The 24,667-nt window shown below is 47.3% G+C and overlaps 1 protein-coding gene across 2 annotated transcripts in view; it reads right to left on the bottom strand.

Annotated features, from left to right (window-relative positions):
• Positions 1 to 24,667, bottom strand: part of Trappc9 (trafficking protein particle complex 9) — a 425,933-nt gene that overhangs the window by 340,077 nt on the left and 61,189 nt on the right. For both annotated transcript variants that reach the window (XM_026782638.1, XM_026782639.1), the window contains one exon: positions 1,465 to 1,591. In XM_026782638.1, the coding sequence (XP_026638439.1) occupies positions 1,465 to 1,591 (127 nt within the window). The remainder of the gene's footprint in view (positions 1 to 1,464; positions 1,592 to 24,667) is intronic.

Genomic DNA, 24,667 nt, shown 5'->3' with positions numbered 1-24,667 from the left:
TTTTAAGATAGGGTTTCTCTGTGTAGCTCTGGCTGTCCTATAATTTACTATGCAGAACAGGCTGGCCTCAAACTCAGGGATCCACCTGTCTCTGTCTCCTGAGTGCTGGAATTAAAGCTGTGCACCACCATGCCTGGCTAAAAAGTTAACTTGTAATCCTACCATTCAGGAGGTAGAGGCAAAAGAATAGGGAGTTCAATGTTATCCTTGGCTATACAGTATGTTTGGAGCCAGCTTGGGCTACATGAGACCCTGTCTCCAATTTAAAAGAAAAAAAAATTAAAGGAGAGGGAAAGAGAGGGAGAGAGGGAGGGAGGGAGGGAGGGAGGGAGGGAAAGAAGGAGGGAGGGAAGGAGGTAGGGAAAAGAAATGGAGAGAAGGATGGACTCAGACATGACCTGCCGGGGCTTCTGTGTCCAGCCACCCTTCCTAGGATTCCCAGAGCTGCACCCCAATCATTCTATCAGGCAGCTAAAACAGCCTCCAGGAAGAGGACAGAGAGCAGCGTGTCTGATACACAGCTCTGAATGGCCTCGACAGAGCCTCACTGAAGTCACAACAGCAGCAGGCAGCTGCTACCCAGAGAGGATGAGTGATACTGCCCTGGAGCACCACAGGACTGTGCGGGGAGCCCAGGGCACGTAAGCACCAACAGATGTGCCCAAGACATCATGGGGGGATCCTAAAATTATACACCACTGTGAACACAGAAAAATGCCATGTTGCTTCTCTCAACCCTCAAACAAATCTTTCTGAGATTCAGAAATTTCTCCAAAATCTGTGCCCAGTGGAGGACCCACGGGGCATGCTTCAGGCTGGTGCAGCAGTGCAGGGCCTGGATATCCCAAGGCAAGGAGGGATCCTGACTGCAGCCTCAAGGGAGTGAGCACAGACACAGGGAGGAGAGAGACCGTCTCTGCTCCTGAATAGCCGGCAGCAGGTCCAGGAGAGGGAGGCCGCCCACACCTGTGAGCAGGAGATGACCAGGTTTGGCTGCTTTCCATCCTGGACTAGAAATCAACAGGATCCCGTCTGTCCACGGCTCTACCACGTGATAGGCATGGACCACAGTAGCTACAGGACAACACTGCCTCAGTTCTGTAAGATATTGTTGCTTCTAAGACCTGAGGTCAAGCTTAAGTAGCTCTTGAGCCATAAAAATGGAGATGGGCTCTGTGAGTTCGAGGCCAGCCTGGTCTACAAGAGCTAGTTCCAGGACAGGAACCAAAAGCTATGGAGAAACCCTGTCTCAAAAATCAAAAAAAAAAAAAATGAAGATGGGATAGGGACTGGGAGGGATATGGGGAGACATGGAGATGGAAACAGGGGTAGATATTTTCATATTTCATTGCATACATGTATGAAATACTCAAAAATAAATAGTAACATTTTTAAAGCTAAGTCATGAGCCAGAGAGCTGGCAACAGAAGCAGAGTTGTGCCCACAACCTGCCCACTGCCTCACCTGACAATGGGCAGCTTCGTAAAGGGCACAGGAGGCAGTGTGAGGCCATCCGGAAGGGTGATGGGCTCCATCGTCCCGGGACACTTGGCTGTATAGTGCTCCAGGCTTTGAGTCACATCTTTCTTCTCTGAGGAGAAAACAAAAGAAAATCTGGGTTCAGCAGATAAAGTAGAAGCGGGTGGCTTTTGTTCAGCTTGACCCGGAGCAGTCCAGGCCAGTAAGGGAGGCTTCCAGCAGAAGTAAAAGAGCAGTGACAGTGGCAGCTCCATTCCTTGAATACACCAGCAGCTGCCACCCTGAAGGTCCTGTGCATATGAGCTACACCATCCAGGATGTGTATAGCACCAGGGAAATACAGCCTGACCAAGGGCCATAAAGCCAGTGGGCAGTTACTAAGCAACCAGGGCCACACAGGAACCAGTCCCTACAGAGCCGACACTACAGTTTGTCCATCTGAGAAACATGGAAATAGACGGCCACAAAACAAAGTCTCCGATGCTGCTAGTGAGCTTCGCAAGGTAAACCTGCTTGCTGCAACCACTGCTACGCAGACACGCACACACACATCGCTTGTCACTGGGGAAGGAAAAGAAACAACACAGGTGGTGAAGGCTCTCCAAGAGAGCGCAGATGGTCCCCTCCCAATTCTGCACGTGAAAAGTCTGGCAAGAGGAGAAAGCAGCTTGTCAAAGACTCTATACCCGTGGTGTCCTCACTGTGGTGTTTTAAAGACTTAAGAGAAGAGGGGACAGGGAACAAGGGAGCTTCTGCCTTCTAGAAAAACACCAGAAATCAGTCAGAAGGGATGGCCAAATGAGACCTGGGTTCAGGTCAAGAGCTCAGCCTTCCTGTGCATCTCTGTCAGGAAGCACGCCTCCTGTACAGTCTAGCTGTCCTAATGTAAAAGCAGTGACTCCTTTAACAAACGTGTGTGAGTTCCTGAGGACAAGTTGACACACCACAGGGCAGCAACCTGCAGACACCAGCACTGGGCACACCTTCAACATCACTGTCTTGTAAGCGCACTTGGAGAAACACGAGACGACAGGCAGAGATTGGACTACTTGGGCTGGGAACCATGAGTCCTAAAAGTCCAGTCAAGAACTCCCCTATTGCTAGAAGCCCATTTACATAGTCTCTGTGGGAAGAAGACATGAAAAGGATCACTTCTTAATTTGTCCCCAAAGTGAAAAATGTCTCTAGGACTAGAGAGATGGCACAGTGTTTAAGAGCACTTGCTGATCTTCCAGAAAACCCAAGTTTAGTTCCCAGCAGCCATGGCAGGTGGCTCACGGCCACCTGTAACTCCAGCTCCAGAAGCTCCAATGCCCTCTTTTGGGCTCCACTGATGCCCACATACATGTTACACACAGACCAAGTCAGAAACAGAAACAGAAACAGAAGCTTTAAAAAGTAAAAAGTTTCTAAATGATCAAATAACCCACAACTTAAGAGTCTTCCAAAGGACTCAAGGAACCAAGCAGATCACTTCATGTGCCCCACGTTGGGAACAAAGCCTGGATTAGGAGTCTCAGTGCCAACCAGTCCTGTGCCACTCTTAGCAAAGGCTACTCGAGTGGAGAAGGAAGAGTCTTACTTTGATGCCCAAGAGTCCCAGCACATGCTAGCACACACATGTGTTGTCAATGGCCATTCGACTGGTGAACTAAAGTGTCTGTCACTCACAGTGCCTTTCTATCAGCATCCCTGCTACTTTGCTTCAGATCAGCATTTTCCCAGGGGTGGGGGCTTTCTATGGGAAACCCCAATATCCATGGGTGCCCCTGGCTACAGCAGAGCAGAGTCGTCTTTCAGGGCCTGGTGACATCTCGCACATATGTTTCCCTTTTCAGCCACTACTGTGCTGTGTCTCCGAGAACTCATATGGGAGACTATCCAAAATGCAATGATGTCAGAAACTGGAGCCTTTAGGGAGGCATCAGGTCTTAAGGTCCTAGGGAAGGGACTTGGCCCTCTCAAGTCCCAAAGACTAACCACAGGTGAGTCCTGGCCATAAGTATCCCATGAGACCACATGGAAGGGAGAGCTCAAAATCCTGGTGGCTCCTGGCATCTCCCACATAAGCCAAGCTACAGGAAATCATGACAAATCTTAACTCTCTCACAGCCCATGATGCCTTAATTTATCATACTCAAAAATCAATATCTCATTTTATTTTGATCAGGAGCTTCAACAATGATGCCAGTCAAATGAGGAGCCCCTCCTGCCCTCAAGAACTGCTTTCCACCCCAGAATTTAAAGAATTCATACAAACAAAAGAACATTTTTAATAGAAAGTAGTTATCACCTAATTATAGCATTCCTTATGAGAGGAGAAAATGTGATTGCCGAACTCTTGATGGGAAACTGTTCACGGGCCACTGGGCAATGCCATAGTTGATGCTGGCATGGAAGACCAGCGCACCATGATTTCACAGCTCATCTTGTTCTTTCTAAGTAATAACCTAAGATAGCCATGTCTGCATTAGGTCAGCTATGGAATCTTCAAGGGGAGGAAGAAAGCCGTACATCTTTTCCCTGATTCTGAGAGGGGGACAAAAAAAACAAGGAAAAACAAACAGCACGATCATGGCTGACACACCCTGAAACCCCACATTTGAGTCAAGTTCAGAGGAACATGGCTGTGCTTCAACAGCGTGACATGGTTATAGAGAAGAGCAAACCCCACTGCACGGCCGTCGGGCCTCCACTTGGCATGGTGCCTCTTCAAACCACAGTCACATCTGCATGAGATCCTTGCCTGTGCAGACAACCCTTGGGGATGAAGGCAACACCTCGTCAGGACACTCGCCCCAAGTTGCCAATGTTCAGGATATATTAACAACCTAAAGAATTAGACAGAGGATGCGATGTGCAGAAAAGTACACTGAGGACGGTTTGGGGAGGTGCCACAAAGATCAGAATTTAGTTCCTAGCACCCATGTAAGGTGGTTCACACTGCCTGTAACTCCATGTCCAGAGAATCCAATGTCCTCTTCTCGCAAGCACATGAGTACTATATACAAATGACATACACTCGTGTAGATGCACACGTAAATAAAAATAACATCTAAAAAACACACAAATGGCAGGGCACACCTGTAATCCTGGCACTCAAGAGATGGAGGTGGGAAGATCCCTGGGGTTTAGCAGCCAACCAGGCAGGCAGCTCCAGACTTAGCGAGACCTCCCAACCCCAAAATAAATAAGGTGGAAAAACAACATCAACCTCTAGCTCTGCATTTGAGCATGCACACATGCATGTGTATGCAAACACACAAATGCATCCATACATACATCAAATAAATAAACAAATAAATGAATAATAAAGCCACACTGGAATATTATTTGGCTTTACAAAGGGCATCCTGCCATTTGCCAAAATATGGATGGACCTGGACATTGTGCCAAGTGAAATTAGAAGCACAAAGAAGATGCTACATAATCAGAGGAGAAAGAATGACTCAGAGGTCGTCTTGAAGGAGAGCAGAGTGAAGGTCAAAAGATGCAAAGACAAGCATAATAAAGAGCCCGGAGAGCAGGGTGCCCATGAGGAGTGAATTAATATGGTGTATTAGGGATTTTCATTAGCATTGTTTTAACTGTTCTGCCTCAAGAAAAGTCAGCACATAAATTGGCAGATAGATTCATCTTCTTGTAACCACTTTACTGCCTATAGCATCTCTTAGCACCTGTTGTAAGCCTCAGATACATACAATAAAAAGGGGGGGCAAGTTTCATAATTCCTCTGAAGTTGGCAGCTTTAACATCCCTTTGTTAAAACAATTAAAATCAATAAGAGCATAGAAGAGGTTGATGAGGTGGCAAACCTATTGAGTAAATTGACATCTATGGACCACTAGAGCCATCACTGGAGAATCCGGATGCTTCTCACCACTCTGGGCAATTCTCTGAGACACACCAGACATCCTGCCATAAACAAGTTTCAGTAAATTTTAAAAGACTAAAATCATACAGAGTATTTTCTCTAACCACAGCAATATTAAAATAGGAATCCATAAAAGCAGAGTTTAAAGTCCCTAAGTGCCCAAAGTCAAATAGAATTCCTGTATACACCCACAAGATACACACACATTCCAGAATGTACACACATATATGCAAGACACACAGACTCCCATGGGCATTCAGACACACTCACAAGGCAAGCTCCCATAGACACATACACACACAAGATACATACACACACTCCCATGGGCACATATAGTGACATTCTTAAAATCATCTTAACTGGATGGAAATATAAACAGACTGTGGTGATTTGAATGAGAATGGCCCCCATAGGCTCATATATTTGACTACTTGGTCCCCAATTAGCAGAACTGTTTAGGAAGGATTAGGAGGCATGTTGTCCTTCTTGGAGTAAATGTGGCCTTGTTGGAAGAAGTGTGTTTGCTAGGGGTGGGCTTTTAGGTTTCAAAGCCCCTGCCATGCCCAATGTCTGTCTGTCTCTGTCTGTCTCTCTGTCTCTGTCTCTGTCTCTCTCTCTCTCTCTCTCTCTCTCTGCCGCCTTTGGGTCAGGATGTAAAGCCCTCAGCTACTTCTCCAGCACTACGCCCGTTGGCTTCCCACCATGATGATCATGGACTAACCCTCTATAACTATAAGCTAGCCACCAAGAATTACCTTGGTCATGGTGTTTCTTCACAGCAGTAAAACAGTGACCAAGACACACGTCAAATTCAAGATGCCCAGAAGTGCCATAGAGGGAACTGCATAATCAAAATACACACTGGAGAAAGATGGCATCTTCCACAGATGATGGAAAATTGGATATGTATGTGAACAAGAACGAAACTCATTGTCTCTCCCCTTGCACACAAATCAACTCCAAATATATCAAAGATATCAACGTTAGACAGAAGCTTTGAAACTTCTGGGAGAGTGCATAGGGAGTACCCTTCTGATGGAGGAAGGTCATTGGTTAATTAAATAAAGAAGCTGCTTGCCCTGATAGGTTAAAACATAGGTGGGAGGAGTAAACAGAACAGAATGCTGGGAAGAAGAGGAAGTGAGGTCAGACTCGACAGCTCTCCTCTCAGGGGCAGAGGCCTCAGAGAGACACGATGCTCCACTCTTGCGGGCAGAGGCGAGAGCTCTGCTCTCTGAGGCACACGCGATGAAGCTCCAACCCAGGATGGACAGAGGCTAGAATCTCCCTGGTAAGCCACCTTGTGGGCTACAGCAGATTATTAGAGATGGGCTAGTCCAGGTGCGAGAGTTAGCCTAAAAGAGGCTAGATAGAAATGGGCCAAGCAGTGCTTAAAAGAATACAGTGTCCGTGTAATTATTTCGGGTAAAGCTAGCCTTGCGGGCAGCGGGGTGCTGGGGAGGCAGCCCTGCCGCACCTATTACAACACCCTTCAGGACACATGCTCAGGTAAAGGTTTTCTGAATAGATCTCGGGCCGCACAGGAAACAGGACCAACAATCCTCAAGTGGGACTCATGAAATTAAGAGACTGTGCAGTGAAGGCAACTCCATCGACTGAAGAGGCAGCCTAGAAAATGGGAAAAGCTCTGCCAGCTGGACACCAACAGAGGATTCGTGCCTAGAATACACAGGGCACTAAAAGCTAAACCAGAAAAGAAACCACCCAATTAAACAGTGACCTGTGGAACTGGACAGGACTCAGAAGAGGAAATACGAATGGCTAAAAAAATATTTTTAAAGTCTTCACCAACCTTAGCTCTCAGGGAAGGCAAAGAAAAGCTTTTGTGAGACTTTATCTTCCTACAGTCAGAATGGCTAGGGCTAAGAAAACATGACAGCAAATGATGGTGAGGATGCGGGGACCAAGGAACCCTGGTCCGCTGTTGGGGAAGTGCGGAGTGGTGCAGTTGCTATAGTGCGGCAGTTCCTCAAAAAAAGAGTAAAAATTTCTAAGATGGATGTTTTCACCAAGAGAAAAATAACAAAGTGCAGAACATTCATTCCTGTAAATGATATTTATGCAATAAAATGTGAGATTGTGTCAGCAAAAAAAAAGTAGAAATCAATCGAGCATGCACAGTACCTATTACACAATGGAATTTCATTCACTTATAAAGAAGAATGAAATTGTGAAAGCTACAAGTAAGTGGATAGAGCTGGGAGACAGTGTACCAAGCAAGGTAACCCAGACCCAGACAAACCAAGGTCATATGTTCCCACTCAGCTGTGGCTCTTAGTATTAAGCCTGTAGAAGCCAGGAAAGGCAGATCTCAGAGAGTGGTAGAGTTGAAGATGATATGAAGGGAAAGAGGAATAAGGAGGAGAGAGGTTTAGGTTGGGAGAGAGGTGAGAAAGTAGGACAAAGGAAGGAGTCAGGAAGAAACAACTAACACTCGGAAAGCTTAAAAATGTACTATTTTAAAAGTTCCATTTATAGACAGACAGACAGACAGACAGATAATTTAAAGAGTATAACTAAAGTTACCGTACATAGGAAAACATGCTCCTTCCAAAAGACATAGCTTGCCAAATAAAAAAGTCAGTGCTTGGTATGTCCCAGGGATGCCCAAAATAAAACAGTCTATATCATTGTTCTTGGTTACCCACCAGAATTTGGTATTAAGGCCTGACTGCTGAAGACAGCACACACTCTGGTCACAGGACATGAAGAAATCAAGTCCATGCTGACCAGGAAGTTTCCTTCCTACTGGCTGGCTTTCACAGTACTAGATGGTGCTACTGAGGCTGCTGGGGAGCAAAGTCATCAATAGTCTTGCCCACTGTGAACCTGTGAGCTACAATGATGACCCAGTGGCAAGAGAGGCGCGTGGGTGCAATAGTGGCAAAAACGCTATGGGGGTAACCTACCACTTTCTGTAAACCAAAGGCCAGCTCCATAGGAGGCAACATGTCTGCTGCAGTAAGCTGGCCAAGAACCCACGGCTAGAGCACTCACAGGCCCCAGAGTTAATCTACTACTATCATTCTGCTGAGTGAACATGATATCAAACCGTCCTCTAAATCTGTATCTTCTGTACCATGAAGATCAACAATACAGCACTCAGTCCTTGTCTTCGTCACTGCTCTATTGCTGTAAAGAGACACCATGACCAAGGCAACTCTTAGGAAAGAAAGCATTCATTGGACGCCTGCTAATAGTTTTGAAGGCCCAGTTCATTATCATCATGACGAGAAACATGGCAGCCTGCAGGGCGGCGCTGGAGCAGTAGGTAAGAGCTATATCCTGATCCGTAGACAGAGGGACACCTCAGAGACTGCCACCAGCAACACATGACTTCAGCAGTGTTACACCTACTCCAGCAAGGCCATAGCTACTACTTCTAATTCTCAAATAGTGCTTCTCTCTGAAGACTAGGCATTCAAATATATAAGCCTATGGGGGCCATTCTTATTCAAACCACCATAGTCCTCATCAGAGAGGTTTCTGTATAGAGCAGATAGCAATTCATGCAGAAACTTACAACTGGTTAAAGCACAGAGAATAAGTGTCAATAGATGTTCAGCCACAAACGAGACACACACACTCCAAGGCTTAAAAGCCATCACAGAAGGGAAGAGGAGAATTGCGAGGGTCAGAGGTCAGGGAGGACCAGCATGAAACAGGGGCTTCTGACAGGTCCACTTCACTCCTGAACTCAAAGCAGCTGTTTTGCTTGCACAGTTTCAAGCCAGTCATGTTCTGTCCTGGAGCAGGGAGGCCTTGTGAATCCCCACCCCTGAGAAGCTGTTGTCACTGATGGCTTCAGGGGAACGGACAGTCTGTTTTCTTCGAGGGTTTGGCTCTTGGTAGGTAGAACACACTTCCAGAGGATAGCCCCACACCCAAGAGTATATGGGCAGCACATATTGAACTCTATGAGTAATTTTTTTAAAAAAAGACAGGAAGTTAAGGGGATTAGGGAGGTAGAATGAATCTGAGAGGAATTAGGAAGAGGAGGGGAGAAAAACAGGTGAATATAACCAAAATCAATATAAATTCTTAAAGAAGTAAATATTATATTTTAAAATGATTCTTAGGAAAAAAGAGTACGAAGTCAACTATTTAACTATATACTATAAAATCCAGGAAATAAAACTATACTCAAACTAAGCACAGAGAAAATAACCAATGAAGTGGAAGATAAGGAAATCAGCATCCAAGTCAGTTTCTGTGCCAGTGAAATGCTTGCCAAGACTGGTGGCCTGGGCTAGATCCCTGGAGTCAACAAGGGGAGAAGAGAAAAACTGGTTCCACAAAGTTGTCTCTGACCTCTGATGTATGCATGCCCTGGTATGAAGGCATGTGCATACGTGCACACAGTTAACTGATTAATTAACTCAGTAATAAACTCATTTAGTTTGTAAAACCATTAATAAACCTTTAGGAGAGAACCTCAAATCAACTCCCTAAGAATAAGAAGAGACAGGGACAAATACATACATACACATACACACACACAACCATACATGATCTCAACACGTAGTTCAGTTTGTCCCTAAATTCACAATCCTCCTGCCTCAGCGTGTAAGGAAGTGCACCACCCCTGACTTAAACAACGTACATGGCAAGAAAAATGAACTCAGCTTTGCTTCCCTCTGCAGCAGGACAGGCCACCTTTAAGGAGGAAAAAGTTACCTGTCACCATGAAAAAGATTAATAATACGACAGTGAGGGAGGCACCTAAAGCCTGTCGAGAAAACAAGCCTCTTACTAACAGAATGCTGATGGGATCAGATGAACGTGCTCGTGGCGTGTGAACCACCTCCTACAGACATTTCTCTACATCTGTTCTTCACTTATCTACAAGGCGATAGACTGGAGGCCCCAATAAGCAATCATTCAAGCTACCAAGAGACTCAATATTCCTCTGTTCCTTTTACATTCCTTTTGGTAGTATACAAACACATTCTACCAAAGCAAAAGGCAATTATGTTAAGCTGCCAGCTTATTACGTAATTATCCATTTACACCGCTACCTAGGAAAACTTTTAAGCTCTCCAGAGGTTTTCATATTGCACCAGAGAAGAGGAAACACCCAACAAAGACTCAGTAAACAACTCAAATCTGCAAATCTGCCATGCAGTACTGGTCAGGTAAAACCACGGTATTGTAACAAAATATAAACTGACCCAACCATGTACAGTAACAACTATTAAAGGTCTTTAATAATACAGAAATGTCTGTTGTGTCATATTTAAATCAGGTGTGGTGGTTGAGTGCCCTCCCACAGGCTCATGTATTTGAACACTTGGTCCCCAGATGGTGTCTGTTTGGGGAAGTTGTGGCAATTCTAGGATGTGGAATCTCACTGGAGGAATCAGAGTTCATAGCCTTGCCCCACTTCCGGTTTCCTCTGCTCCCTGTGTGCAGCCGAGATGTGATCTCTCGGTCTCCTGCTCCTGTCACTCATGCCAGGCACTGTACAGAACACCCTGCACATATCTCCTCCAGCTGTCTCTGGACCTCTGTGTCTCTTAGAGCAAGGCTAAGGAAAGCCAGAGCTATTCCTGGTCTACGGAGGAAGAAAATGAAGTGTGAAAAGAGTCTCCCAATTCCATGTGACATCCGCCTCCCAGTCACAATCTCTTGTTTCTAAACATGCACAGTCCTCGCCCTTCCTTCCAACTACCCCATACATTGCTCACACTCCCTTACCCAGCACTGAAAGCTCTGAGAGGTGAGAGGACCAGCCCACTTTCCACACTCCACAGGTGCTTGGGCTCTTCGAGAGCAGCACACCATCCTGCCCCCTTTGTCTCGTTACATGCCTGGTGGAGTCTCACTTAATACAGTTTGAGACGCAATTTGAGGAAAGGTAATGTTAAATTAACTTGGTTCCATAAGCATCGGTCACTTTCTGGGCACAAATACTGACAAAAGATGAAAGGTAAGTGTGGTCCCTGTCCCCAGGAGCCCCTAACCTGGTGAGGAAGTCAGAGGGGATGTAGAGCAAAAGGAGAATGAACAAAAACAAGAAGGGAGACAGGAAGATGCGACTGACTTCTTCATAACAGGGGAACTGGGAGCAAGGACAAGGGCTGAGCCCACTAACAGGAGCAGTGTACACACACCATGCTTTGAGAATGAGAGTGTCGGGATACATACAGTGCCCGAGGGATGGCTGGGAGCATAATAAATTAGGCTAAAATGATGTACAAGTGACTCATGAACATCTTTGAGATGGCAGTCAACAGGTGAGGGGCTGTTGCTGCAGACTCCGGCTGCATGCTCAGCTCACGTGCCGTTGACTAGAAGGAGCAGATCCAGGAGAAGGGATGGTGATGTTAGGAGGCCACCGCCCTGACCCGAGTAGCATGGCTGAATGGCTGACCCTGTGCTTTGACTTCAAAGCAGGGAAGAATTATCTCAAGGACAGAAACTGAAATAGCAGAACCACCACAATGAGCCAACAGAAGACACAGAACAGGACAACAAGGTGACTCCAAGAAGTTTAAGATTCTAAGAACAAAAACCTGATGGCACCCTTGACGAAAGCCAGAAATAAGGGAGGAAAAGTAGGCCCTGGGAGAAGACAGCCCTCAGCTGGAAGCTGATACTCGGAGGTCACAAACCGACATCTAACCGGGGGAAAAAAACACAAGCAAATTGTTTGTTTTAGATCACAAAGTATGTTTTGAGCAGACCAAGAGCTCCAATCTTAAACCCCTACCATAAATTTTCAAAGATGTTTTTAATTTATGCCTCCATTGACCTTTTCTGTAATTGCCATTTTAATAAGTTTTTTTTTTCCATAACAAACCATTGTCTTCGGCGTATAACTAATTTTGTGATGTTTTGCGAAACAAAACTTCTCTTGCAGCTGCTTGGTTTTCTTTCCCAAGATGACACAGGTGAGCTAAAAATGGTAGCGCTGAGTCACACTCCGGAAGGCACTCGGCATCTGAAGGCCGTTTGAGTTTAAGACTAAGGGACCACAAGCTGCAACAGATTGTCCAGCAGACACTTCTCAACTGCCATGGCTACCTGGCCTCTGGCTGGACCAGTCTGCTTCGCTGCAGCTCAGCAGAGAGTGGGGGAGGGGCTGGGTCCTCTAGAGACACTAAGCAAAGTCATCTCTCCTTTCAAGTCCCACCCTCCCCAGGCCCAAGAAGCCTAGTAAAATGAGGCTGAGGTCTGGCTCATCAAGATCAAGGCCCTATCACAGCACAATCTGGTCAGGCCAAGTCCCTGTCGACTGACGAATGGCAAACTTTTAATGCATTTTCTCTGGGCTACGCAGCATGAGCTGGCGGTGAAATGAAGGAGCAGTTGAATAAATTAAATCTGACATTTTCCATCTCACCCAATTCTTGTCTTTCAAACCAAGCACCCCCGCGTCTGAGTTGACAGATAATCACACCAGAGGTATCAGGCACCCGCTGACACAGTGGGCTCAGCTCTGTCACTGGCTCGCGATGAGACCGCACATTCACTGAGCGCAGGGGGTCTGCTTGAGACAACGTGGGCAACACAAAAGGTTACTGCACTCCACACCCAGTAGGATAGAATGGCCAAGCTATAATCCCAGATCCTTCGGGCCCGACCCAAGAGGTGTAGGGCCCATCAGCCGATCTCTCTGCCTCAATCTCCCCTCTCACTAGCTGCTGCCCTCAACTGTGAGGGCTGGTGTGACCTGTGAGCACTGAGGGTGCACGCAGAGCCCAGCACACAGTGTGAGCGCTCAACAATTACCATAGCCGGCAGTCTCCAGCCACTGACGCCCTGGCAAGGCCAAGGCGGGTCTCCCTCTCTCTACTCCGTTTGCAGAAAGATACAGGGGGTTATCAAAAGAGAAACACTAAGCAAGGGAGGAAATTAACTAGTGCCAGGGCCATGACACACAAACAGGGTACACACGCAGGCCCACCTAGCAAACTAAGACGGCTCTTGACCTGAGAAGCAGACAGGTGGACAGGGAAAGCATGGTGTGGGGGCCATGTTCTTACACACCTCCCCACATCTGTGCCCACATACTAGCCACAGACACGGGCATGGGGTTCACAAATCCACCTGCTTGGCTGCTTGGAGGCAGGGCAGGGCTGCACATTTGGGTGCATTTGTACCAATACTCATGCTATGGACTTTGTCAGCAGAATGCATAGCATCAGAACAGAGGGAGTCGGCTCACCATGAAGCCCTGCAGCACAGCACAAGGTACCACCACTCAAACCACTGGGTCACCTCAGAGGTGCCAGAGCAGGCCTCTGCTGCTACCTCAGATGTCTACCCTGCCCCTAGGTTCACCTGCAATCTTATGGCTTCTGGAAGGTCAGTGCCTAAGCAACACGCACTGCCTCAGCTCTGACCTGTGGTGGTACCATCATGAAACCAAAGGGGACATGACCACAGCCACTCATGCTGTCAACTCTTTACAGGTTTGGTCCTTTTTGCCAATTTCCAGAATCTCAGTGCCAAGTGAGAAACCCTACCTCGCGATTTCAGTTTGGATTCAGTCAGCAGCTTCTCTTCTCTTACTCTGCGCTGATACCAGCCCACATTCTGAGCACTTACATCACACTTAGCAGTAAATAAGGGCTGAGGTAAATGCTTCTGAAAGAAAATGAGTCAGAGGTCTAGGGAGATGGCTCGGCTGATAAAGTGTTTGTCAAGCAAGTAAGGACAGGGCCCAATCTCCAGCATCCACCTAAAACGTGGGGAATGTTGTGGCCCTTATCATCCCAGTGCTGGGAAGGCAGGGACAGTAGATGCCTGAGGGGCTGACAAGTAATCGAGACTAATTGATGGGGCTGGAGAGAAGGCCAGTGCTAAGAACAAGTTCTGCTCTTCAGGAGGAGCCAGGCTTCACTGACAGCACCCACATTAGCTAGCTCACAGCCACCAAAGCCACCTCTGGCCTCTGCAGGCACTCTGCTTGCACACACACACACACACATCCTCACACAGAGACACGGTGCATATAATTAAAAATAAATCTTTTTTAAAAAGACAGTTGGCAAGCCCCACGATCTCCATGAGAGACTCTGTCTCAAAAACCAACGCGGATAGCTCCTAAAGAGTGACACCCAAGGGTCACCTCAAACTTCCACAAGCAGACAGGAGTCATATACACACATAACTCAGGTCATGTGCATAGGAACACACATACACACACACTAAAAAAAAAGAAAAAAGAAAGAAAGAAAGAGAAAATTAGTCAAAGGTTTAAAGATGAGAGTCAGGAGAGCTAAAAATAAAGGCTCCCCATCTGTTCCCACCTGTGAAAATCCTGCAGACACCAGCTCTGTGGTAACACCCCTAGCTGGTGACACCCTTAGCTGGATGAGTCTTAGAGCTGGAGAACCATGTGCCATTGTGGGGACAACCAAAACCTGTCATGGGGGTACAGCACACGGCCACGGTGTTTTCAGAGCGCTGACGGCAGCCCGTCTGCATTGCAACTGCTGACCTGACACCGAGTCTTTCATTCTACAGTCTGAAGTCAAGCTCAGTAGAGCAGAGACGCAAGAGGCAAAAGAGCCCGGATAACGGCACCTGAAGACTGCAAAGCCCACAGCCCACACATCTGCCCAGGGAAATCAAGTTTCCCTGCCTGTCTGTGTTAGGTTTCTACTGCTGTGATAAAGACCATGACCCAAAGTAATTTGGGGAGGAAAGGGTTTACTTCACCTTGCTGTTGTCAAGAAGAGAAGTCAAGGCAAGAGCTCAAGGAGGAGCAAGGAGGTAGGAACCAATGCAGAGACTATGGCGGGCACTGCTTACTGCCTGGCTCCCCATGGGTCGCTCAGTCCACTTTCATCTGTCCAGGGGCGGCACTTCCCACATCAATCACTGATCAAGACGATGCCCCTCAGAACTGCCTACAGACCAACCTGAGGCATTTTTCTCAACTGACATTCCTTCTTCCCTGCCCCTCTCTGCATACTCAACATCTCCTTCTGGGTCACTCACTGACCCCATGAGCAATGCGGACAGTCGTCAAAACAGAGAGCTAGAAGATTCCGCAGTCTGAGAGCAGGGTTATTGCCACACCCTCCTGGAGGTGAGAAACAGATCGAATCAACAGTGCCCTGCTCCTGTTGCGCTTCCCTTCGTGGCTCAGGCCAGGCCTTTGCACACACGCTCTCTAGCCCTCACAGCTGAATAATGACAAGACGGGTATTAACCCTCACGTTCTGATGAGGAAACCAAGCCAGAGAAAAAGAAGGGAACCAATTCACCCAGCATTTCCTGAACCCAGAGGAGCCACACTGAGCGGTCCGGGGCATCTAGCCATCTGGAGTTCACACAGAGGTCAGGCGTGGAGACCATCACTGATATACAATGAAGCCATTCCCACTACTACTTATATACCACTGACTGTAACTGTTGGATGGGGTGACATTCTGACCGAAAGGGAGATGCCTAGAAGGATGCTCTGGGCCAGGAGAGGCCAGGGGCCCCTCCTGTACAGCGGAGACACACGCAGAAGCTGGAGAAAGAAGGCGGTTGCTCCAGCTGGCTTGGGCCAGCCTGAGAATAAATGCGCCAGAACACGTAGTACCTGGATGTAATTTCTGTAGCTATAGGAAATCCTACACACCAGCTTCCCATTAGTCTGAACAAGAGATTGCCTTAAACTAGATCTATGTCACGGGGAACTTGGGATGCCAGAGAGCCACGCCTGAGTGCCCTTAGGGTGGCTCGCTATGTTCTAGGCCTAGAACTGAAAGAGCTTGAGGCATGGAATTCAGGGGTTTGTAGCACGGATGGTGGACCAGTATACAGAACCACGGGACTGAGTTAGACACTGTGACAGCCCCATTCCCCACTGAGACCTACTTCCGCTAGAAGCCACAGGAGGTCCTTTTGGTACCCTAGAATATTTTGTTTCTTGACAAATTATTATTCCCCATCACTGGTAAATCCATAAAACATTTGAGATTTTTGACAGCCTACTAGCTTTTCTTCACCTCATTTTGCACTCTGATTTCCCCGCTAAGAATGTACTTTATTAGAAAGTACCTATTATGCCGTACTACATGGCATTTATCTCTTCAACACAGAAATCACAGTAAGCCCGTGTCCCTCCCCCCATTCCTTTCTGCTGGGTTTTGTTCAAGTCCCTTCTGCCTGTTTCCGAACAAACAAAGGGGAGCTTATCAGTTGCAATGGAAACAAATTGCAGCCCCTGACTTGCCCTGCCTCCAGGATTCTTTACAACTCAACAGTTCATATGCATGTCTTCCTTTCTCCCCAGCCCAGGTGAAAATCGAAATACAGCAAGTTAAAATTCTCAAAGACTCCAGACACACTGTGCATGGAGAAAGTGCGAGGGTGAGGAGCATGCTGGGAAAAACACACGCCGCCCTAACAGTCTAAAAGTCTTGCCTCTTGCGTCCAGCCTCAGTTCACACTGTAGGTTTGCACAGGGCAAACACTCCTGGGGGAAGTCAGAACAGAACCAAAGCACATCATCTGGAGCTCCCATCCACACCCTGCTTGTATGCTTCTAGAAACCACCATCAAGAGGCTTACAGTTACCTTGGTCATATAATTCTACCCAAAAGTCAGATACCAACATGGCATAAAAACAGTACATTCCTATTTCAAAACTACAAAATTCAAAAAAATAATAATAATAATAATTAAGAGATGATAAGAAAAAGACGTTGAGTTCACAATGTTACTGAGTCCAGGCACACAGAAGAGGGAGACAGAGCTATTTCTGGGTCTGGCTCATCCCACCTGGTAGTGTTCACCATGAAGTTCAAGGCAACAGTAACTGAGGGACTGCATGGCCGCCTCCTCTTCAATAAAAACAATCTGACTGTGTCTCTATGTGCATATCACTTAACAAAGATCTTTATACAGAACTCACAAACCATGAGCGAACTCAATGGGTCATAGGTCAAGACTTCAACGTGTTCCCATAGGGGCGGGGCAGTGGAAGAAGACAGACTTTCTCTGTAGGACCAGAGCATCAGTGGAGACTGTAGGCATTTTACATCTTAAACAGTGACGAGGGGAAAGGATAGGGGCTGACTTTCAGAAATGGGCACGATTCAGACAAGGCCTTGGTTGGAATGGCCGCTCTAGCACCTTCTGCTCACCAGAGCTCACACAATCAGGCCGCGGTGCGCACCTCCAGAGCTGCCTGCTTCCCCCGAGATCTTAGTGTAGAGACATCAACTCTGCAGGACCAGAGCAAGGGCCACAGTGTAGACCACTACCAGACAATCAGCCTTAAAAGGTACGTACTGTCCCTCAAAACTAAGTCTCTCTCGAACAATATAACAAAATCAGCTGGGGTCAGAGGGAAACTGAGAGTGAGTGGCCTGGCTTCCCAGAGTGAAGCAGAGGGAAAGGCATAGATGTGACTACCTCATCCTCATGCTCAAACATACCCCACGAGGCTCAGAAACCTGGAGTCTACACATAAAATCTCATGCCCAGTGTCCCAGTCTGAGGACCTGGCACCTATGGAGATGAAGGGGTCCTGAGAGTAAGGCCTGATCAAAGGGACCTCAGCGAACATGTTTGCCCCCTCTGTCATCCTGACAACGCCCAGGCAAGAATGAATGGTCCTGGGAGAGGGAAAAGCTCAAAGGGACACTCCATAAAGGCCAGGCAAACCTAGGAGAAATGAAGAAACCAAAACAGACAGAGGTGCTATACACGCTGAAGCCCAGGCCTCCCCACCCAGGTTCACAACACTGGATAGAGACAGAGTTAACAAATGTTAGGCCAGCGTGCAGCCTGAGGAGCCTGAAGTACTGCCGGTCCTGTACATCACTGTACATCACTGCAGATGGTCAGAGAGAAATGAGGCAAGTCTCAAACCATGGTCTCTCCAAGCTATCCTGGTTCCCCAGCCCAAAATGACTCAGGCTGATCCACAGACTCTAAACTCTAGCTTTTCTTCCAGTATTAAGAAGAGAGGCAGTCCACGCCCTCTGGGTTGAGACACCCCCCAGGGCCAGTCTTCACTCTGTGCCCAGCACGAAGGCCTGCATGTCCTTCCTAGTTATCTCACATAAAGCCCACAGAACTGGGACATCAGAGGTTCTGTGGGATCTGTGCTCTGCCCATGAACACACCAGAAGCACACAGCACCTGGGGTGACTGCACACCCCACAGGGGTCCCAGGGTCTCAGCTCAAACAACAGGCCCAAAGCCACATGCAGTACAGCCCCTCAACTCAGGAGGAATGAAAGGCAAACAAGAAAGGAGTCGCTGGTGCCTCCTCCTGTCCCTCATTTGGAACCTGTGGACCCCAAAAGACTCTTGGAGCTGCACTCAAGACTTCATATTCTCACCTCCTGGGCAGCCAGCGTAAGCCTTCCCCAAATTTCACAGTCCAAGTTTCACTGTGCGACTCCCAGACACCCACAGAGCACCAGAGGGCTCTGTGGTCCAGAGGGGAGGGTGATCACCACTTCCCCGTAACCCATCTGCACCTGTAACCACAGACTTGCCAAGGAGAGACCAGACTAAAAGCTGTCTGTGGTGCTAGAAAAAAGAATAAAGATATCAAATATGCAAGAGAGGGAAGAAAAGGCTTTTTCTCTGTGGGGATTTATCTCCTGCTTCCTGAGAACAGACTGGAGTCACACCAGAAAGTAAAATCTTCACCACCGTGTCCATGTACCTCAGCTGGAACACCACCTCCCAGGATGCTCTCTGTAGGGCCTGATTCAGCAGCCTGTTGTGTGACAGAGGGAAGGGATGGCTTTCCCAGCAATGGCAACTCCAGGCCCTGCTGGCTTCCAAGAAGCAACTTCCTCCTGGAAGAACTAGCCAGCTCACAGACCCCAGCAGTCTAGTTTGAACACAAAAAGGTTTCACCAGGACCCCCCACAGCCAGGCCAGTCTTTGTGGGGGCTCCCCTCCTGGACCACGTCAGTAGCTTTGACTTTTCCACCAATGCTACAGAATGAGGAAGGCCTTTCTTTTCCTGGGTGGTTCAGACCCGCATCCCAGCACTCAGCCTTGTTGTCCCTGACCAACCTGACTCCTTTCATTTATCGGGCAGTATTTGTGGCATTGGCCATCAGGGACGTGTCTATTCTTCCCAACTGCCTTTATAGAAGAAAAGGAAGGATATTCTTGGGAAAACATAAGAGGGAGGACACAGTGCCCAAGAGTCACTAATACCAAATACGCAACAGAGCAGCCAGTGTCAGCTGGTGCAAGGTCAGTTCTGTCACTTCCATCAACAAACAAAATCCTGACCAAGGTGAGTCAAGCTCAGTGAGCTCCATACTATTGTTAATTCATACATGTGGGCTGGAAGCCTATCTCCCATGCTACTGTCAATTCTTGTGTGCAGACTAGATGCTAACCCTCTTCCGGGAAACTCATTTCTCAGGACTCTAGCACAAGTCTTAAATGTAAGTCATGCTAGAAAGACATATCCTAACATGGTCAGTGCAGATTTTCATGAAACTTCAGCTTTAGGCTAGAACACAAGAAGCCCTCAGGAGATGGCCTAAGCCTTCCTAGCCCTTCAGAGCTGTCCAGGTCTACTGTGTCCAAGCAGGTGACACACAGATCGTTACTGCGCAGGAGTCTATGTAACTTCAGCAGGTTAGAGCTGAGGGCTGGCTCTGTCCCGGACAATGGGGCAGCCCACATCTCTCCAGTGCAACAGGCAGGATACTGTTCTCCGACCAAAGCCATCAAAGTTTCACTGAGAACCAAATGAGATCTTAAAGGGGCTCAGGTGAGAAAGGTTCAACTATAAAATCTGTAAACTGAAAAAAACTTAAAATAACCAAGAAAATACAAATTAAACAGTAAGGCACTCAAAGCATAATGACTTAGGATGCTGCTGCCAGAATGTAATCAGTATTACCCTTTCAGAAGGCAATCTAAATAGCAGAAAACACATCTAAATAGCAGAAAAATGTTCAGAACCGATGACTTAGTAAGTTCTCAGGGGATAAATGTAGGTCCTGTTACAAAGCCAAAAACAGAACTATATCCACCATGGTGTTATCTATAATAACAAAACAAGATTCCCCACTCTCCTCCCCGTCCCCACAGACAAAGTCAAACAAAACAAAAGCACTGGGCTGGGGGAACGGCTCAGTAAAGCGTGCATGGTACAAGCCTGAGTTCCATCTTCTGGACTCAGGTGAAAAGCTGACATGGCCGTGTGTGTGCATTTGCAATCCCAGCACCAGGGCAGTGGAGACAGGGGGATCCTGGGGCTATCAGGCCAGCCTGTCTGGCCTAAAGGGCAAGCCCCAAATCTCAGTGAGAGAACCTGTCTCAAGATAACAAAATGAGACTATTAACCTTCTCCACCGGCAGCCTGTGTAGCACCTTCTAGAACTGCATATAAGTAGTTCATGTGCACATATTAAAAGAGCCTCCAATAACAGGACCTGTTACTAAATATCTCAGTGCTCATCCACACGTGTTGACACGCTTTCGAGAAAATCATATGAGGATTAAGTACAGCAAACACAGGCATGTCTAAGAGCAAGTCAGTCTTAAAAGTATAAACACGGTAAGAAAAAGGAGGGGAGTAGGGTGAGAAAAAAGGACTGCCGAGGCAGGACTCTCCTCATGGGCACCCTGAGACTGCCTTGGCAGCAGGAAAAAAGAAGTCAAACCAGATGCTAGCAAACACGGCCCCACACCCAGGCACAGAACATGAGTGACAGCCATCAGTGAGCACCACTGAGCAATCAATGTGTATGTGTGTGTATGTGTCTCTGTGTGTGTGTGTCTGTGAGTGCCTGTGTGTATGCATGTGTGTCTGTGTGTGCATCTGTGTCTGTCTGTGTGTGTGTGTCTGTGAGTGCCTGTGTATATGCATGTGTGTGTCTGTGTGTCTGTGTCTGTGTCTGTGAGTGCCTGTGTGTATGCGTGTGTGTGTCTGTGCATGTGTGTGTCTGTGTGTATGTGTGTGTGTCTGTGTCTGTGAGTGCCTGTGTGTATGCGTGTGTGTGTCTGTGCATGTGTGTGTCTGTGTCTGTAAGTGCCTGTGTGTATGCGTGTGTGTGTGTGCACGTGTCTGTGTCCATGTGTGCGCATATGCACATGAGTGTGGCAGAAACGCAGAGCAGTTTTTGTCAGGTGCAGAGGCAGCTGTGAGGCCGTCGGTCCTGTCTGCGCTCTGTGCCATCTTGTAATGAAGAGACAAAGCTCTGTCTCAGGAAAAGAGAAGGTCAAGCTCATCATCCTGACGTGGACAAGTGGAGAGATTGGTGCACTTAACAGTCCCTTGTCCAAGCTCAGACAGCTAACAAGCACTAAATGCTTCCGATGTCCTATATAAAGCACAGGGCACCTTAAGGGGATGACGAGGCTCCTGCCCTTGAGAAACACAATATCCAACAGAACAGAACTGCTTCTAACGAAACAGCACCGCTGGCAAATACACAAGACACAGAGTGACACCTGCCGCCTTGCATAAGGACGAAAACAAGGCAGGGGCCCCATCTATTCGGGACTTACAAAAGCCCCTCAAGGGAAGACAAGGCGTGGAGAAATCCTGAGGTAACGTGCTGTGGAAGGAAGTTACTTATCGCCAAGGAGAACAGCACAAGACCCAGCAAGTAGCAAGTGGAGTGCTAGCTGTTTGAGGGAAGGAAGTCACGTGAATACCACCTGGGGGCACATGACTATGCAAGCTGTGGGTTGCAGGACACAGAACAGGGTTATGACCAAGAAATGAAGGTTGGGGCAGCTCTCCCCATACCGCTCCAGGCTTGGTGCAGTCCTGTCTCTTTAGAGTTGTTGGCTCCAGGTCTGTTCACAAAATCCCAGGAGAGTTGGTAGTAGTCAGTTCAGTGGTAGCCCAGGGGAAGGAGGGGGGGGGGTAGCCAGGAAGAGACCCAGGTTGTGCCATCCCACTTAGAGGCTTAGGCATTCTGGGAGCTCACCCTATCTGTCACCCAATGTCACAGAAGCTTCCAGCACAGAGCTACTCACCCGGGAGGGTGCCCAACTACTGACAGCTGCAGGAGATGAAGGCAACTGTGACTCAACACGATGTCAGTGGAGACGGACATGCGCTAAGCAGCTCCTTGTTGTCCATGGGACCTGTGACCACAGCAAGTCACTTGGTCACCACAAGTCCTAAATAAAGACTATACCCATCCACACTGAGAGAAACACGGAGCCAACAGAAGTCGGAGCACTTTCCAAACACTAAGGGACTGAGGGAGAAGCATGCCTGGCCGACAACATGGACAGCACCATGGGCAAATCAACTGCAGGACTTTAAGGATGGTCTAGAGATTTCCTGGGAAGTCACAGGCCACTCTGGCCAGGAAGCAGGGAGTCCAACTGTGGAGCTTCGCTTCTCCCTCCTCTTCTCCAAATCCAACTTCCAGACCCACCCCCTCCCCGTAACAGACCACCTGCTGCACTCCCCTCCACTCTGCCCCAACCTTCTTCCACACTTCTGCTATCCCAGCCCCCAACACCAGAGAGCCTTCCCTGAGAACCCAAAAGCCCGGCCTGCCAGAGAAGCAAGAGGGCCAGCAAAAGCAGGGAGGCTAGCTTCAGATCTTCACTCTCCCTCCTCTCCTCCGCATTCAGTCCACAGGTCTGGAACAGACTACCTGTTGTGGCCGCTCTTCACTCTCTACCCATTCCCAGAGGACTAAGCAGGTCCTGGTGGATCACCCTGCTTTCCTCCCTCCTGTGGACAACCCTCTCTGCTCCCCACCCCTCACAAAGTCCCCCCTCCTATCCCATCCCCATTCCTAAGTGTCAGGTCCCAATACATAGAGCACATTTTCCCTGGAACTTCCAGTGGCTACACCTATCAGGATCTCTGAAGAATTTCCTACCAAGCAACAGCCACCACTCTCTCCTAAAACAAGAGAGGGTAACAGAAACCAAAGACTAAAACACCCACCCAACAAAGACAAGGCCAGAGATGAACAGCTAGAATTACAATCTTCCCAATGCCAGATGCCTAGACAACAGTATAAAAGCGAAAAATCAATGGTGACCATACAATAAAATGTCTACCAGATCCCTTCTCTAAGTACTCAGGACAGTATGTCTCCACTAAAGCCCAGCAAACCTGAATATTGTGACAAAAGCTAAAGCATACAACAAAGACCTTAAAACAGCCTTTATGAATATGACAGAGGTCCTTAAAGAGGAAATGAAGCACAAACAGTGGAAAAAAATGAAAACAAACCAACACCTGAGAGTGGAAATGGATAAATAATTAAAATTAGAAAAAAAAAGAGAAATCTGAAAATGAAAAATCTAAGAACTCGAACAGAAACCAAAGAGGCAAGCCTCATCAACAGAATACAAGAGATGGAAGAAAGGCTCTCTTCTTCCCCTAGCTCCATACCTTGAGGTTGGACCCCTATTTCTGTTCCATGAGTTTCCCCATTAATTAAGAAAGGCCTTAGTGGGGGCTGGAGAGATGGCTCAGAGGTTAAGAGCACTGCCTGCTCTTCCAGAGGTCCTGAGTTCAATTCCCAGCAACCACATGGTGGCTCACAACCATCTATAATGAGATCTGGTGCCCTCTTCTGGTCTGGTGGCATACATGCAGACAGAACACTATATACATAATAAATAAATAAATCTTTATTAAAAAGAAAGAAGAAAGGCCTTAGAATACACCAAGAGAAAGAGAGAGAGAGGGAAGAGAAAATCTCAGGCATTGAAGACACAACAGAAGAAATGGATATCCCTGTCAAAGAAAATGCTAAATCTAAAAAGAAAAAAAGGGAGGGAGGGAGGAAGGGAGGAAATAAATAAATCCCGGCAAAACATCCAGGAAATGTGGAACACTATGAGAAGACCAAATCTAAGAATGCTAGAAATACAGAAAAAAGAAGAAATGCAGGTCAAAGACACAGAAAACATTTCCAACAAAAAAAAAAAAGTTTCCATAACCTAAAGAAGGAGATACCTACTAAAGGCACAAGAAGCATCCAGAACACCAAATAGACAGGATAGAAAAATGAAATCCCCTTAGCACATAATAATCAAAATACTAAGTACAGAACAAGAGAGAATATTGAAAATTGCAGAGGAAAAAAACCAAGTAACATATAAAAGCAGAACTATTAGAATTACACCTGACTTCTTAATAGAGACTTTAAAAGTCACAAGGGCCTGAAAGGCTGTCTTACAGACTCAAGGAGACCAGAGATGCCAACCCAGACTACTATACCCAACTAAACTTTAAACATAATATCCAGAGAAAACAAGACATGATAAACTAAATTTAAGCAGTATCTGTCTACAAATCTAGGCCTACAAAAGGCACCTGAAGAAAAATTTCAACCTAAAGAGGTCAACCACACCAAAAAAAAAAAA

The sequence above is a fragment of the Microtus ochrogaster genome, chromosome 15 (genome assembly GCF_000317375.1).
Source record: "Microtus ochrogaster isolate Prairie Vole_2 chromosome 15, MicOch1.0, whole genome shotgun sequence".
Classification (NCBI taxonomy): Eukaryota; Metazoa; Chordata; class Mammalia; order Rodentia; family Cricetidae; genus Microtus; species Microtus ochrogaster.
Note: the sequence above shows the minus strand (reverse complement) of the source record. Positions and strands in the feature narration are given on the sequence as shown.